This window comes from Myxine glutinosa, chromosome 1, assembly GCF_964187855.1.
Source record: "Myxine glutinosa chromosome 1, kmMyxGlut1.1, whole genome shotgun sequence".
In the NCBI taxonomy this organism is placed as follows: domain Eukaryota; kingdom Metazoa; phylum Chordata; class Myxini; order Myxiniformes; family Myxinidae; genus Myxine; species Myxine glutinosa.
Window position 1 is genome coordinate 217,695,381 of NC_136261.1, and position 18,331 is coordinate 217,713,711.

The 18,331-nt window shown below is 41.3% G+C and overlaps 1 protein-coding gene and 1 long non-coding RNA gene across 7 annotated transcripts in view; one reads left to right on the forward strand and one right to left on the reverse strand.

Annotated features, from left to right (window-relative positions):
• The window catches only part of LOC137434040 (uncharacterized), a 58,934-nt gene that overhangs the window by 21,058 nt on the left and 19,545 nt on the right, over positions 1-18,331 (forward strand). The window contains exon 3 of one of the 5 annotated variants that reach the window (XM_068126682.2): positions 1,077-3,899. The exons of the other annotated variants lie outside the window; for them this stretch is intronic. Coding sequence (XP_067982783.2) covers positions 1,077-2,077 — 1,001 coding nt within the window. The 3' untranslated portion in view covers positions 2,078-3,899. Of the gene's footprint in view, positions 1-1,076; positions 3,900-18,331 lie in introns of those variants that run through there. 5 annotated transcript variants of the gene reach the window in all.
• Positions 1-18,331, reverse strand: part of LOC137434061 (uncharacterized) — a 60,791-nt gene that overhangs the window by 861 nt on the left and 41,599 nt on the right. Inside the window, exons 3-4 of one of the 2 annotated variants that reach the window (XR_010985781.2) lie at positions 16,570-16,720; positions 14,525-16,353 (exon numbers count right to left, since the gene is read on the reverse strand). The exons of the other annotated variant lie outside the window; for it this stretch is intronic. This is a non-coding gene — a long non-coding RNA (uncharacterized LOC137434061). Of the gene's footprint in view, positions 1-14,524; positions 16,354-16,569; positions 16,721-18,331 lie in introns of those variants that run through there. 2 annotated transcript variants of the gene reach the window in all.

An 18,331-nucleotide genomic window follows, 5' to 3' on the forward strand; every position in this document is an offset into this window, starting at 1 on the left:
AATACGCTCTAAAATGTGCCGTCCGAGGCAGAGTCTGTTCGCCACGTTCGGCACACGTGATAGCTCGCTGCTCTCTGATTGGTTGAATCGTTTTTTGGACATAGCTCGCTAACTACTTGTCCGATTAATATGAAACCTTGAAAAGGCACATCCTCGGGTCCCCAGCAATATACCTGGCAAGTTTCAAGTATATCGGACCCGTGGTTGTCGAGAAACAGCGGTCACAGACAGACACACAGAGATTACTGGCATTATAGATAGATATCCACATCCATTTGAAATGGTGTGCTATTTCGTTAACTTTCAAGATGGAACATATAAACAATTCATATCATAATAGAGCAAATGTCAGCGAGATGTTTGCATTTCACAATTCAGAACAAAAGTTATTGTGATTCCAGCCAACTTCACATGTCCATAAACAATCATCCCCTGCAGGGAGAGTTGACCTTGAGACTCCCCCTTCGCCTCTCACCGGCTGCACTCAATACACGGTGCTCAGGACAGAATTCAATTTAACAAAATGTAACATAGCCTCCACTATATTCCAACCAACCATATAATTATCCATATCCACTTAAACCAAATTTTACCCTGTAACATCCTCATACTCAGTAAATATATATCAGTGTGTGTGTCTGCATGTAAATGTTGATTTAAATTTTTTTGACAATAATAAGGCCTGTTATGTTCAAAGAACCCACAATAAAGGGTCCATGTACCATTCCTTTAGAATGTACAGCCCATCACGGAAGTGGCGGATGAGAGGATAAATAACACGAAGCTGAGTGTTTCATCAATTGAACAAAATTGGTAGCAACAGTAACACTTAAATGGATTCGACCCAATCATTAATTGGGCGTAAGGCCATTTTTCTCTCTCTCTCCCTATGGTGTAACATACGCCTGTGTTTCCTGAACACACACACCATTGTTTCAGGTCTATGTATATCCTGTCCGGAATACCAATGGTATTGCTCTTCTAATTATTATCATTTTATGTAATGCATGAGTGGGTTTTGAAGTCAACCATTGCCTTGTATGTACTCCATTAACACGCACCGTACATGTTTTCAGACATGCCGGGTTGGGAGATGTCCAATCTTCCAAATACTCTGGACTCACCCGCTACCGAACCACCGGCTACGCAACTACTGGCTACACAACCACCAGCTACGGAACCACCAGCTATGAAGGCACCATCTACACCTATTGTCAAAACAACAGAATGCATCATTCATGTGTGTGCATCCGAAATCAAAAATATAAAACCCTTCGCAGATGACAAGTGGTTGAAAATTCTCAGTACTTCAGATTCGAGAAAATCATTCAAAAACTTTGATACATCGAAGTATCGCACCATCATTGTGGCTTTACCAGAGTACCCATTGGCACATCAAGGCTACCATAGTAAATGCTACAAGAATTTCACTGCTATTCCCACTCGGAAATCTTCTGCATCGACTCCTCAGCAGCCAGTTAAATCCAAACAGTTCCGTAGTGTTACGTCGCCGTCTACAAGTCAATTGAATGTGGGGATCTTTTCAAATGAATGCATATTTTGTGAGAAGTATGCTAAGCAGCGACATGATAGGACCAAAGAGTTTCCTAGAAAAATTGAGACAAAAAAAGCTGAACTAAAAATCCGGGAGATTGTAAACACATTGAAGTTAGCCAACGTATTCGTGAAAATCGCGGGGGTAGATTTGATAACAAAGGAAGCTAAAGTACACCATAGTTGTCGCTCTGAGAACAACAAAGCGGCCGAACGACTTTTGAAGAAACTTGTTACAATGCCTGAAGAATCTTCTGACAAGAAGAATTTGAATCTCGCCTTTGAAGAAATATGCCAGTACATTGAAAAATATGTAATTGGTAGTTCTAGACCAGAGCACCTCCAATCCATTTATGACCGATACCTTGCAATTTGTGAGGACCTTGAAGTAAAGGCGGTGACAGGAAGCAGCCAATACTTTTTTCAGCTATTGACAAAACGTTTCGCATCTCGCTTGAAGCTCACCTTGAAAAGTAAAAAAGAAGGTTACTACGTCTACAGTGCAACAATGATTGTACTGTAGACAGAATGCACTACCAACTGCAAATTACGATTCTATCAAAGTGATGTACGACTTCAAAAGTTCTCCAGATGGGCAGAGGATGAGTTTAGCTCTTCATCAACAAAAATGCTGAAAGATGTGGAGCAAGAACAACTGAGTGATCCACTGTCAATAACATCACTGATAAAAGGCGAGGGTAAACCCACCAGAACTCATTCAGACATTTTTTCGAGTACTCTACAGTGGTTTGAATATAAAGTCCCATTCAGGATCTATGAAGCACCATGCTGCTGCCACTGAAGATGCTTTTTTTTGACGTACGTGGAAGTGATAAACCATTGAAACAGATTTTGAAAGGAATGGATATGAAGTCACTCACTGGTAGCCATAAAGTGTTGACGATGCTGAATAGATTTGGACATTGCATCAACGACCATGCAGTTGAGGAAATTGAAACAGAACTTGCCGATGCTATCGTCAAGAGAATTGGTATTACCTGATGGGGCATCACGGTGTAAACATGGAGCCAACGCTTTTGATAACTGATGAACTGACTCAAATCCTGTCTATAAAGAAGACTTGCTCGATACTATGGGAATACTCTACCAGGAAGAAGATGAATCGCACACTGATCCGTCCTCGATTTAACGAGTGCGTTGATCTGTCCTTGGATTGACTCACACGTCTACCCTCGGTTCAGCGGTGCCCTGCAGTTTGTCCTTGGTTTAGTAGTGCACTGGTCTGTCCTCGGTTTAGTGGCACACTTTTCGAAAAAAGTGAGTTCATATCCGTTTAAATTTTCAACATCATAAACATCAAATCTTAAAGAACAGTCTTTCTCTATGTCCCCGTGGCTTTTATTTATGTAGGTAGTTGAGTGCTACAAGTGTGATTTCTGACCCCTTTGAGCCTAAGGGGCCTTCTTCTCCGAAAGTGTCGGATCAGAAAGTTGCTTATGCTGCATTTTTGTTTCATACCTTTAGAATAGAGCAGTTTGCAACAAAAAGAATTATCGAGTGCGAATTTCTGATTCAGACTCTTTTTGAACCCTTTTAGGGGGTCCTTCTTATCTTCAAATTTTCAACATGAAACTTCTTACGGACCGAATTATTAATCACATGCATCTTTCTGATGTATTTGAAGTGGAAATTTGCTTGGGCTCGGCATTTTGTTTGGACCCTTTTTGAACCCTTAGACTTTAGAGCCGAAGGGGCCTTCTTATCCGAAAGTGCCAGGTCAGAACTTTTCTCGCGTTACATTTTTGTTTCATGCCGATTGATTGGAACTTTGTGACAAAAAAAATTCTCGGGTGCAGATTTCTGATGAACTCTTCTTGAACTCTTCTAATAGTCCTTCTTGTATGCAAATGCTAACGATTTTCTTTTGTTACACGTGTTTTATATTTAGTATTTAATATAGGTATTAGGAGTTTTAGGGTTTTAAGGGTTTCTGGACGGTGAGTTTTAGGGGTCTGCTCCTTCGAAATGCCGGAAATGCATAACTCAAAAATGGGTTTTGTTGGATGTCAAGGTAATGCAACATGAATAAGAACATCAAACCTTTCGGGTGTGACTTTATGATTAACCTCTGACCAGCTCTCACTCTGTTAGCAACTGTTTGTATCCAAGTGTTGAAATCAAATATATATTTTCAGCGAGTGCCTTTGATTAAACTTTAAAATCCTGTGAATTTTCGTTATTCTCAATCCAGCTGATAGATATTGCATCCGGTTTTCCTTTTTTCTTTTATCGTAAAGCATAATTTCTTTTATCGTTTATTGTAGTTGAAAGCTTTTCTGGTGGACTGTGTGTACATGTAATAAATGATTGTTGATAATTGCTGAGCCATTGTTTCTTTGGTTTTTTTTTCTTTATCAAGAGCAAATGGTAAGTCTTCATGAGTATTATGGAGTTCTTCAGGATATTTTAAGTCCATGTCAATCCAACTAACTCGAATGTCTCTAACATTTGGTTCTCTTTCAACCTTCGGCAAAGAGCTGATGATTTCTAATTAATTGATTACTAAAATACGCCATTTCGTGTCTGTCTGTCTGAATTTTTGACGCAAATACATTCCGTCCTTACTTATCCAATCTCAACCAAATTTGACAGGATGATGAAGGGTTACATAATAAAGGTTGTAGCACATTCATTGGCTCCCCTACCCAAGGGGGTTTTCTCCCCCAAGCAGGTTTTCCCTGCCATTGCCATCAATGGCGTTGCGTGTTGAGGTGTATATCAATGTTAAATTAGCTTTATCGTGGCATTTGTCCAAATAAGAAGATTTATCGTGCCGTTTTTCCAAAGACGCTTTTAATAACAAAATTAATGATAATCGCATATTGTTAATGTTATTACAAAACAATATTCATACGAATAATGTCCCACTTCCCCCAAGGCGTTTTTCCTGCAGTGATAACGTGTATAAATAGCTTATCTTACTCTAATTCACCAAATGTCCGTCCGTCTGTCTGTCTGTTCAAAGGTACCGTAAAAACTGCTGAACCGATCGCAAATATATTTTGGGTGGATAATCCTGGGATCTCCAGGAGTAAAATAGGCTATTTAGTTTTCCCAATTTCAGCTTTAGTCTCCAGCATTCTCAGTTTTGGACTCCCGCATAACATTCGCGTTCGCATAACGTTCATTGTTCTCATTGTGACGATGTTGTTTTCCCGGGTGCTGCACGCACAGCTGCACCGATCGAACTCGGTGACCTCGGACAAAGACCTTTTATAAGGACACGGGTTGAATCCCTGCTTGAGAGAATTCTAACCCATTTCAACTGAAGGAAACACGTATCGGGAGTACATACGACATAGCGATTGTGAACACGATTATCGATCACGATTCTCGATCACGATCATCACGATCATAGTGTATTGATCACTGTGGGACATTTGGTGAATTATAGTAAGATACTGTTTAGATTTTGATGATTTGCGTGTGATATGATTTAACGGATGTTTACATGAATCGTTTAAAATAAAAAAAGCCTTCAATTTCTGATATTTTACCTTTTCATTTGGGCATCCCAATTGAAGCCCCGCCCATAGGGCGGGTACCGTTGCTAGTAGTTATAATGGTGTTTCCGTGGGAGCAACGGCTTCTACAGGAAGTAAAAATATTATAAACCACAAACACGTATGCTTGGCTTTTTAAACAGTCGCTAATGCTCTTTATAACACGAAATGAAGAAATTTGGAGGAATCCCGACATCCATGAAGTAAGGTTTACTTACAGAACTGGGCGAACATCTACTGTACTCTATATAACCCACAAATGTTGGGTTAATAACATGGCCCTTTCTGCCGCTACTGTGGCATTTTTTGTGGCAAACTTTTGAAACTCGCTCCTGCTGTTTGATACGAAATTGAAAGGGAGAAGCTCATGTTGTGCTCCTTTACCAAGCAGCTAGCTAGCGCTTGCCAAGCCAGCCGTTCCTTAATGGTTTTGAATGGAGTGCTTGCTCAAATGCTTAAGCCACTTGGCGATCTCTCCACAAGAAACTTGGTAAATGAACACAGACCCAATGTTCTTGAGATCCGACCATAGATCGACTGTAATCTACATACCCCAAAGAGGAATGACCCTTTTTCCACTCCCGTAGTGAGCGGGTGTACTAGTTTTGACAAATGTGACAAATGTTGGAAGTTCTTAAACTCTTCTTCCTCATGTGTTAATGCCATTGGTTTATAACTTTTTTTGCATTTTATCTGGAACTTGGATACAATATATATATTTTTAATCATTTTACAAACTCTTAGGAAGCATCTTCACCTCTGTGCAATTGTAATTTATTGTACTAGTACACACGTTCCCTACGGGAGCAGTAGAAAGGGTCATGCTATCATCTCTAGGGTATATGGATAAAGTAGATCTAGGCTTGAAATGCCACGATAAGCTATTTATGTGCACGTTCACAAAGCATTTGTCCAAGGAGGAAAAAACCCATTGGGATGGGGGATATTTATTACTCGTATTAATATTTGTAATATTAATATTGTGCTATTATCATTGGTGTTGTTATTCCTTTCGTTATTAAAAGCAGCCTTGGAAAACACCAACATTAGCTATCTTAAAACGGATATACACCTCAACATGGATTTCACCTGAGGTGGAAAATCCCGTTGGGGATGGGGCAAATTAAGTCGCTACAACCTCCATCGAGTGACCCTTAGTCCTCCTCTCAAGTTTAGTTGAGAATGGATAAGTAATGACCGAATATGTCGTGGTCAGACAGGCAGACAGACACCAAGTTCCATGTTTTAGTATGATGATTGGTCTCCAACAGATGATTTAATATAATAACAGAACCCACAAGGAGTATGTTTTTGATAGCATTTGGTGTAGGACTGATTTGGATTTGGGGGAGCAGTGTCTGTCTTTTCAAGAATGCTTTCAAAATCGGCGTATATTACAAATGGATGTTTTATGGATTTATTTATATCTTCGAATGATGCTGTTGAAGCCGCTTTTGGCATATCAATTACTGCTCATTTATGTTTTGACCAATATTTTGAATGTTCTAATACTTCTTTTGTGTGAAAGAAGTTTTACAATTTTTTACAAGATTACAAGTGTATGGTTTTGTTAGTTTTATTGCATTTTTGGGATGTTAATAATCTTGACGTATTTTTTATATAGCCTATGCGTAATGTGAATTTTCTTCAGAAATGTAGTGAAGGTCAATGTGGCTTTTATCCGTTTTAGTTATTTGTCATGTCTTTTTGGTTTTTTTTGTACATGTGATATTTATTTTTTGGGGTTGTAATTTTTGTGGTAGTTTCATACTTGTGATAATTGCTGCTTATCATTTCCAAATAATGGATAGAACACATTTATATAATCGTATGTCAGACATCTAGCTTTCTGATATTGTCTATACTAGCAACGGTACCAGCCCTACAGGTGGGGCTTCAATTGGGAGGCAATTGAAGGCTTTTGAACTTCAAAATATCAGAAATTGAAGGCTGTTTTTTTATTTTAAACGATTCATATAAACATCCGTTGAATCATATCACACGCAAATCATCAAAATCTAAACAGGACATGGCGCCCATTTTGAAAAAAGATTGAATTATGCAAAACGGAAGCGGCCGCCACACGGTCCTTCTCAGTCGCACGTTTATGTGTGAAGAGTGCGCACCGAATCTGTAACACAGAAGCGACCGCTACACTTGTTTCTCAGTCGCTTTGCACACGCTGCCGTGTTACTTTGGAGCCGCACGTTTATATAGGAAGAGTTCGTCAGGATTCGATGTACTCTCTCCTGGTACGTAGAATTTCAACAAAAGCCACATCACTGTTCATATCGGTAAATATTATTCCATCGTGTTTGGGAAAATTGGAAAACTTGGAAAAATTGGAAAAACAATACAGCCTATTTTACTCCATGGGGTCCTAGGATTACCCACCCAAAATATCGGTTCAGCCGTTTTTGCGGTAACTTCGAACAGACAGACGGACGGACATTTGGTGAATTATAGTAAGATTATCATAAGGTCCTGTGAAAAATAGAAATATGGTCCAGTGACTTCTAATATCAGGAGATAACGCACATAGTAGTAATGAGGACAGATACATTATGCATATAAACATTCAATGGAATGCATTTGCATATAAACAAATCCTTGCGTTTTGGAAATTGAGAGATGAGACTATAATTTATTTAACAGAAAAAAGTTGGAAGATCTGTGAGTGTGCAGAGATGTGGAGGAAGTTATTTAATGGGGATGCGTCTGTCATTGCAAATGCCAAATGATTCCATGGTGGAGATATGGGTGTTGGACATTTTTTTTTTTAATTTATGGAGGATATCATCGATCATGCTACTCTCGCTTCACCAACAAGACCCAGCTAGAAATGGCCAAAAATAAATGTTTGAAGCAATCAATAACTTCCACTCTGGGACCTGCTGGTGTGAAACGTCCAGCAGATCCTGAATTTGGTGCAACATGATTATCAGACGGTTGGTGCAAAAGCTCAAATCTTATACTTGGTATCGCCAACGAAGCCTGGTATCGCCAACAGCCGATTCACTCCTCCTCCATACAAAACAGGGAAATTATCAAGCGGTGATCCGTTGGTGTTCATTGATGAGATCGATTGAAGTGCCAGATCCTGTGATTCATGGGTGGTGCAGAGACAAAGGAGGACTATCTTTGAATTGGATGACGAATGACTCATCCACAAATACAGGGTGAGTCGAAAGTAGCACCCGATTTCTGTTTGTGTATATATATATGTTTATCTAACCATTTAGACCTTACACTCCCCAGACGCTTATTTATAACGCTCCTTATAACGTTTAAGACTGCTTATAACGCTCCCCAGACCTTACACCTCCAGATTTCTTTCTTTGGGGTCTCATGAAAGACCTTGTTTGTCGTGAAAAGCCTCGTACCATTCAGGAATTGAAGGCTCAAATCACTGCAAAGTTTGAGGAAATCGATGTCGAACTCTGCAAGCGTGTGTGCCACTCTGTGCCTGCTCGGCTGCAATTGTGCATCGATCACAAGGGAGGGCACTTTGAAAATTGCAAGTAAAACAGCTTGGTACACTTCCGTAATAATTTTCCCCCGAATAAATGGTTAGATAAACATGTCATTCATTTATTTATACCTTCTTGTACACTGTAATACAAATGGCAAACAAACAATCAACTGACAAATATATATATATATATATATATATATATATATATATATATATATATATATATATATATATATATATTAATCGTTAGATTAAATAAGATGCGGACGTAGCTTCAGGACGTCGATCTTTAATTGTCGACAAGCTTTCGACCAACAAAGGTCTTCTTCTGAGTCGGCTCCAAGTTCAACGGAAGTCTTCATTGTTCACAGAAATATATATATACACACAGAAATCGCGCGCTACTTTTGACTCACCCTGTATGTCATAACCAGTCTTCATTGTTCATACGAAAAAACTGTATGCGCTTCGTGGAAATGCTTGTGTCGGTCAACGAATATTTCATGTGCCAAACTGCGCAAATGCTCTGAAAACTGTCAAAACAAACATGAATCGTCATGAGAGCAATGTTTGATGACTGATATAGAGGAGTCGGACATGGAGAATGATGAGCAATATCTAGTCAGCCTTTCTGCATCTCATCTCGTTATCATGCCCATGGTTTTATTTGCCTTGGACAAGACGTTTTTATGTGTTCTGGTGCTGTGTGTGCATTCCTGATCAATACATTCAGACCATTCTCGCAGGTTGTTTAACGGGATAACAATTTCGTCTAAAATTCCACCAAAATGAATTTTCGGAGCTGAAATCGCTCATGCTTGGAGTGGGCACAGCCATTTTTGTTTGTGATTTCTGTGTTCTGATAGAGTTCTTCCTCCGAGTAAATGGCGTGACCTGCTTTTGATTGAGTAGTAATTTCTGCATCACCAACAACCAAAATTAATCAACTTTGAGGCCAAATTTCACGAAGTATTAACAGTCTTTTGAGGTGCCAACAAGTGAATTCATACTAAAATATGATGTGATTTCAGGTGAAATCAGGTAGTCCATTGATGTTGGGGTATGGTGCGACGCGATAACTGACCACGACCAACGGCCGAAAGATGTGTATATCCAAGAAAATGATTTTCCCAATATTAAATCCACTTCCTTCTATGTTATCATCAACATGTATTTCATATCTCTGAAGTTTATCATAAACATTATAATCTTGAAAATCTTGAAATGAACCAATGCAATGAGGATTGTTCTAATGTGAACCATTTCTTCCTTATTTTCTTTTGTCATATAAAAATTTCCCCTCATATAAAACTTCAAATTATTGAATTCCTTCAGACTGTTGTTAATTAGATTCTCAACAGTTGGGCAAGCTTCATCAATCGCTTCAGCTGTTGATTTTGGTTCTGGATCTTTAAACCAAAATGTTTTATTTTTATATACTCTTCCAATGCTCTCTCAGTGTTTTCAATCACAAACCCAGCTTTGGTTGTTCTCCTGTGTTTTGTTTGTGTCTGTGTGGTTGAAGATGTCTGTTATAATTATGTTTTAAGTCCTTTTCGCAAGTTTCACTGTTTTTTCTCACTCTACTTGTTGGATTTGTGGAAATATATTGAATGTGTGTTTGTGTGATTGTGTTTGTTGTAATATTTGAAGTCCTTATTACAAACATCGCAATGAGATGTACTCACCATATTTATATAGCAAAAAATATTTTCTCAGATGTATTTACAGGTACTTCGTTGCTTAAAATAAAATAAAGAAATTGGTGAAACCTTTTGATGATAGACGTCTTTATGTTTGAAACTGTATATGGTGTATCTAATTAACATATTAATTGTAGTACCAGCTCTTACCACCTGGTGGCACAAGTGATCCTCTTATTTTTGATTAGTCTCGGAAGGAGGCTGTTTTGGGTTTACGACGTTATTTTTCAACTTTTACAAGTTGCTGTATTTATATAATTTATCTTTGAAATAATTTGGGAGATGTTTTTTTTTGTTTAAATACTAGCAAGTTGTCTGTGCCTACACCAGAGTTTTAACAGGGTAGGGATGGAGTAGGCAAAAATCCAAATGGCGTCTTCTGTCATCGGGCCAGCAAGCTGAGATCAACAATTCGCATTTATTGCCACATCTGATGCAATTTAAATGTTATCTAGTAGCGGTGAGGTGCTCCATTTGAAATTTTGTTCGATTACATGTAGCTTATTGATGTGTGGGATCCATAATAAAAATTTGTAATGGTGTCAAACCAGTGGCCAATTGAAAATTAATATTAAGTGGATACATGAGATGTAAACGTCACGGTGAAAAAATATGTCTGTGGACTGGGATGTGAACCTAGGGTAGTTCACTTGTAAATCAGATGTTCTACTTGTAAGCTATCAGCCAACACACTTATATTTGATAGTTTCTGAAATTTAGCACTAGACCGTGAAGACATTTCGTTTTATGCTCTAAGCAGACTCCAAATATAAATATTATTTGTACCGGAAAGTAATGTCGTTTTTCAAAGAGGAATACACAGCTTAAATGACATTACTTTCCGGTACACCTAATATGATTAGAACAGCACTTGGTGGAGTGCATACCTCCGCCAGGCTGAACAGTTTACGTTTTGTATCCCACTGATAGGCCGGATTTGCTGACCTGAACCAAAATCTAGTTGGCTTGTTGTCATCTAACCAACTCATCCACCAAGTTTTGTCATAATCCATCCACAACTATTTGAGATATCGTGCTGTATATAGTTTTTGCCCCATTTCTCAATGGTGTAGAAGAATCACTTGTAAAAAATAAATTCTCATATTCGGATCGTCATCAAAATCGAACCAATTTATCCTTATCACACACTCAATGTGTCCACCAAGTTTCATCCAAATCCGTCCACAACTTTTTGAGATATCCTGCTATACAACAACACAACATGCATTTTAAGGCCATTTTCCCTGCCAGAGCGGGGGTTAGCCTTGCGATCCCAATGACGATCTTCTCCATTTTGCCCCATTTTCTGCATCTCTCCTTGTTAACCCCCTTGCCCGCATTTCTTCTTCCACCATCTTTAGCCAAGTCTTTCTTGGTCTTCCCCGTCCTCTACTTCCTTCTACATTCATTTCCATCACTCTTCTCAACCAGTCACTTTCATCCTTCCTCAACACTTGACCAAACCATCTCAACCTGTTCCTCTTCACAGCATCCATCATAGGCTCCATTCCCATCATCTTTCGCAATTCATCATTTGTCTTCCTCTCTCTCAACGATACTCCACACATCCGTCGAACCATTCGCATTTCCACCCTTTCCAGCCTTCGTTGCTGCTCTTCGTTCATTACCCATGTCTCGCTCCCATAAATCATAACACTTCTCACACATGCAGCATACACCTTTCCCTTCAGCTTCAACGACACTCCCCTCCTCGTCAGCACGCCACTCAGTTCCCGAAACTTCTTCCATGCACATCTCACTCCAGCAACCGTTGCCGAGTCTGATCCACCTTCTCCATTCAGCATGTCTCTGAGGTAGCAAAATGTTTTCACACCTTCCAGCTTCACGCCGTCTCCAAGATCCAACTCAACATTTCCTCCATCTGCAGCTCCCTCTGTGCACACCTTACATTTGAATCTGTGCACACCTGCTATACAATGCATCATTTTAGCCCTATCTCTTAATGGGGAAGAATCACTTTAAAATGATCCTTCACCATTATTCCAGTTTCTACTTCACCATACAAATGCGTCTACAACATGAAAAATCATTCTAGTATCCGGATCTGGATCTTCACCAAAATCTATTCAATTCGTCCTTGTCACACACCCAACCTGTCCACCAAATTTCGTCTGAATCCATTAATAACTTAGAGATATCCTGTTCACAGACAAACAGACAGGCAGGGGTGAAAACATAACCTCCATCCACTTTTGTTTGTGGAGGTAACTATGAATTAAAAGACTATATCGTCAAGGTTAAATGAATACTTGTATATCATTATTGGCACAAAGCATTACGCGACATGTTTTGAAATATATATTGTTCATGTCGAACTGTGTTCGCCTTGCCAAACGTCTGCTGCTGCTTGGCTTCTGGGTTGGTTATGGGGGTGGGGATCGTCAAGCTCTGTGGGTGTTTCCATTGTGCCCCCTTCCACTCCTTCTTCCACAATGTCATTTGCCTAACCAGTTTCCTCACTAATTAAACCCATCTGAGCAATCTGCTCACCTTGATCCAACATTTCTGCACAATTATTGTCCCCCGTCACAACGCGGAGCGAAAGGGGGACTATGGTTTTCCCCTCAGTCCGTGTGTGCGTGCGTGCGTGCGTGCGTGCGTACGTGCATAAGCGAAGGACCGAATTCTAATTTGGTGTGTGGGTGCAACCCACGTCAAAATCCAAGATGGCCACCGCCATTTATGTCTGAACCTTGTGAGCGGACTATCTTGAACAAGTACAAAAAGTTTTAATTAAAACAAAAGCCGCGTCGATGTTACACAATGCCTAGATGCAGCTGTGCCTATAACGTCGATGTTATAGGCACAGGACATTCCTATTGATTCGTTTACTTGATGTTATTTTTGTGCAAAGTGAAAATGTATCTCGGCAATTTCCCGTGTGTGGCGACGAATTTTAAATATTTCTTGGCATTTTCCCGTCTGTTATTTCAGGCGGTGTATGACTGACCATGCCGCGATTTAAAAAATATATATCTCGGCAATTTCCCGTATGTGGCGACACGTGAACGAAGCTATGCTCCTCTCTCCACATTATTGTGACGACGTATAAATTAAATATTTCATCGTGACGATTGTCATCAAATGGACGAATTTTTAATATATCTCGGCATTTTCCCGTCTGTTATTTCGGGCGGTGTATGACTGACCATGCCGCGATTTAAACAAAATATATATATCTCGGCATTTTCCCGTCTGTTATTTCGGGCGGTGTATGACTGACCATGCCGCGATATTTAAAAAATATATCTCAATGGACTTGAAGTTACAGGCCTTTGAGAATTCATTTCGTTCTATAAAGGGCAACTTTCATCGGATTTTCTTCCCGTTTTTTTTCAACCGAGTCTAAAACTATGTTAGCGACTGTGAAAAATGAAATGATATATCGAATTTGATTTGAAATAAAACTGTGTGAGAGAGGAAGACACCACGGGCCTACAAAACAGGCCTCAAAGCTATGCGAGTTAATAAAATGGTGGGTATTTGTTTATATGAAGCCTCTCCCAGAATGGGTGGAGCTATGGTTGCCAGAATGGGTGGAGCTTTGAGGTTTTGTCTTCTCTGCAAGAACAAGAAGAAGAAGAAGAACAACAACAGCAGAGGGCACTCTATGACCAGCGTCTGTGACGCGGCTAAAAATAAGCGAAGTACCAACTTCTAATCTGGTGTGTGGGTGTATCTAGGCATAAGGAAGAACGCTGTTGAAAATTGGGTCGCCACGTCAAAATCCAAGATGGCCGCCTTGCGTCTTCCATTTTGTCAACTCGCATCACTTCACCGACGGGGGACCCAGGCGTAACGCTTGTTTAACTAAAATTTCCAACCTAATCTATGCTCTGTATAATTTTAAACACATTGGTCATGTCCCAGGTTTGAATCCACTCTCTAGACACCAAATGCTACGCAATTGGTGTCGAGGTTCGAGTCCTACTGCTGATGTCAAATGTTACGGAACCGGGGATCAGGGTTCGCCACGAGGTGAAAGTTCGAGCCTGCAGTCTGACATGCCACAGATAACTTCATGGACATTCGGGTTGGAACCAATCATGAATTTCAATCAGACGGCCAAATCTCCCAGGGTCCCCCGTCCGACACCGTTTACTTGGGGGTGACATGGCCCAACTAACCGAGGATCATGCAGTGCTGACTAACCATGACTGAAGCAAAACAGGGGCAGAACTTTTGTATATCCACTACATACACACCGGGTCAGATCAATGAAAGAAAGGACGAGAGCGAAGCAGGTGGAAAATGCACAACTATTATTTATTACAAAGCAATAGTGAAAAGCACATTATTTGCAGATCTTTATTCGCCACACAAAATCAAAGGCAAAAGGCAGATATTTACAGCGAAATAAACCAAGTAAAAAGGTACAAAAGAGCAGACTTGTCCTAAGTGAGTATTCTTCTACAATCTTACCAACACACACAGTACATGGTACAATCACTCATTCCACAAAGAAGAAAATAGGAAAGAACAATAGAATCAAAGGCAGTTTGGAGTTTGGGAATGACCCCAGTCTCACCTCATTCAACCAGACGAGGCTGGATCGGGCCAAATAATATAGGGTGCTGGAAAGGGAGTTATAATGAGGGAGATGGATTGTTGTGGTAGTGACAGTAATACGTGGTGTGATGGTGATGTTATGATGAGGAAGATGACCGTATGTCATGCCATGGCCTCCGTGGCATCACTGCCCCTTGCCTTATCCTCCCCTCACCTCACTCTGGATCCAGGGTAGCTCGCTAGGCAGGCGAACCTTTGAGCAGGCTACGCTCATAATAAGGTGTCCACACAAACGGCAGCTCGTACTGAAGCATCTCTGCAGCACCTCACCACAGCAGCTCAACACAGCTCACCACCACCACAGGCACTCTCCACTACTGCAGCCGCTCACCACAGCTCACTACCGCTCTTAACCAAGCCATGTCCTGGGCTTTATGATTGCCACACAGGGCGTGTCTTCCAAGCAAGCACAGTCCGTGTGCAAGCATCTTGTAATCCAAGCTGACTTTTCCAATTGGTGCTCTTCCAACAAGGGGCAGTTCCTACTATGCAACTTTGGAAATTCCCATCGTCACTGAGGAGATCGTTCTTGTCACCTACCCAACTCGTCGCCTTGTTCTTGTCACCAACCCACTCGTCCACCAAATCTCGTCCGTATCCGTACACAACCTTTTGAAATATTGTGGTACAGTGGCCTGCAAAAGTATTCACCCCCTCCAAATTTTTCACATTTTGATGCCACCTGAGCTTCTTTCATGATGCTTTAAAATCAAACTTAATATATAGTCTTCACAAACTACTCCAAAGTGATAAAGCAAAAAATGCACATAAAATGTGAATAAGTTAGATTAACAGAGAAAATCAGATGATTCGCAGTTGCATAAGTATTCAAAATAAGGTTTACTTCAGATGTAGCGCCTGTGGTAGAGTCTGTCGCTCCCAAATTAGCTTGCGCAAGTGTAACACATGACTGACCTCACCAGGAAGTGCTGCATATCCACCATCTTGCATAAATGAATGGATGCCATTGATTGATTGAAATATTCAAACCCTTTGCCTAATTAACCCTAAATCACGTCAAGAGCAAATTATTTGTTTGTAAGGTTACAAAATAAGTGTAATAGGTTTCACCTGTATGCAATCAGTGGTTTAACTTAAAAATTAAGCTCCTCCACTTAACTAAGGAGTTTTAAGGTGCAACTCACTTGGTCAACCAACAAGGCAAACATGACGACGAAGGACCTTGCCAAAGAAGTCAGACATAAAGTGGTAGAGAAGCATTATCCAGGAGAGGGTTATAAGAAGATTTCAAAGTCACTCATTATCCCTTTGAGTACGGTGAAATTCATCATTAAGTGGAAGACTTATCATACCATCCAGACTCTACCTGGATCAGGTCATCCTTCCAAATCCAAGCAGCCAGGCAAGCAGGAAACTGGTTCAGGCTGTCACTGAAAATCCAACAATGACTGAAAAATCTGCAAGACTCTATGTTCTACAAGACTCTACAGATGGTGGTCAGTGTTCATCCATCAACAATATCCTTTTCTCTTCACAAAGCTGGCCTCTATGGACAGATGGCAAGAAAGAAGCCATTACTGAAAAAGATGCATCTAAAAGCTCATGTGATGTTTGCAAAAAAAGTATCGTAATAATATTGCAGGCATGTGGAGAAAAGTTTTGTGGTCAGACGAGACAAAATATAACTTTTTGATCTAAATTCAAAGCGGTACGTCTGGTGCAAGCCTAACACTGCACATCACCCAGACAACAGCATCCCTACCATCAAGCATGGTGGTGGCAGCATCATGTTACGGGGCTGCTTTTCATCAGCAGGGCCTGGCAAGCTTGTCAGGATAAAATGGAGAATTGTCGGTACAAAGTACAAGAGAATCCATGATGAAAACCTGCTTGAGTCAGCCATGAATCTGAAACTGTGTCGGAGATTCACATTTTAGCAGGACAATAATCCGAAGCACAAAGCTAAAGCCACACTGGAGTGGTTGAATAAGTAGAAAATAAATGTTCTTGAGTTGCCCGGTCACAGTTCTGACTTCAACCCAATTGAACATTAATGGTGAGACTTGAAGATTTCAGTCCATCGATGATCCTCATCAAACTTGGCAGAACTAGAGCAATTTTCACGTTAAGAATGGGCAAAGTTTCACCATCTCACTGTGTAAATCTAGTAGAGACCGACCGTACCCAAAAAGTCTCATAGCAGTCATTTCTGCAAAAGGTGCTTCCACCAAGTACTACCCTCAGGGGATGAGTACTTTTGCAATGAATGAATTTTGATTTGTACATGTGTTTTTGCAGCTATTCCTGACATGTAGCTTTCTTCAACAATAACAGTGTTTCGTTTGATCCTTTCAGTTATGAATAAAATAGTTAATTTTGAAAAAAAAATAAAAATGTTTCAACATAATTTGTAAACACATTCTAAAATATGGAATTTGGTGTCTGTCTGTCTGACTGTTCTTTTTGACCACAATACACTCGATCATTACTTATCCAATCGCAACCAAACCTGACAGGGGGCCTAAGGGTCACACGATGGAGGTTATATCGATTGAACTCTCCCTATCTCCACGGGGGATTTGCACCTTGGACGAACTTTGTGTTGAGGTGTATATCTGTATTAAGATTATAGTGTGGCGGACACGAAAGCCCACTGGCGTAGTGATGTCATTCCGCGCACCAAGTGGGCGGCGGCCACGCCCGAGGGGTAGGCGTGGCCTCAGGATATACACCGGGCGCGCAGCCCGGAGCGCGCCAGTGCTACAGTGACCTCTTTGGAATAAAGAACTATAAACTTACCGCGTTGTCCGCTTCCTCCTTGGTAGCAAGTCACGCGCGTAGCACCGCGTGCTAAATTGGTGACTCCGACATTCGAGTCAGCCGTCGCTGACACCCCGAAACCGCCGCAACAATGGCTATCAACGCGGTCTCCATCAAGCTCCCCGACTTCTGGGAGTCACAAGCCGAAGTTTGGTTCCTGCAGGCGGAAGCCCAGTTCCGACTTCGAGGCATCACGGTGGACGACACCATGTACTGCCACGTGGTCTCCGCCCTCGGGCCCGGCACGGCCACCCGCGTCGTATCGGTCCTAAGGGATCCACCTGCCGACGGCAAGTACGAGGCGGTCAAGCGTCTCCTCCTCGCCACGTTCGGCCTTACGGTGGACGCACGGGCCGATCGCCTCTTGGACCTCCCCGAGATCGGGGACACGCGACCGTCGGTCCGTATGGACCATATGCTGGCGCTCATGGGCGACGAAACCCCGAACGCTCTATTCCGGGCGTTGTTTCGACGCCAGCTGCCAGCACGAGTCCGCATCGCTTTGGCTGGTTCCGCGTTAACGGAACCCCGTGCGCTCGCTGCTGAGGCCGACAAATACTACGCGGCTTTGGACACGCAGGCGAGTCTTGGCGCGGTTGCCGCTCCCGAGGCTCCCGAAGCTTTCCCCGATGCACCGCACCTCATGTCAGCCGTCACGCCCCGCCCACCACCACCACCACCGCCGCGAAGAAAACAACGGCCTC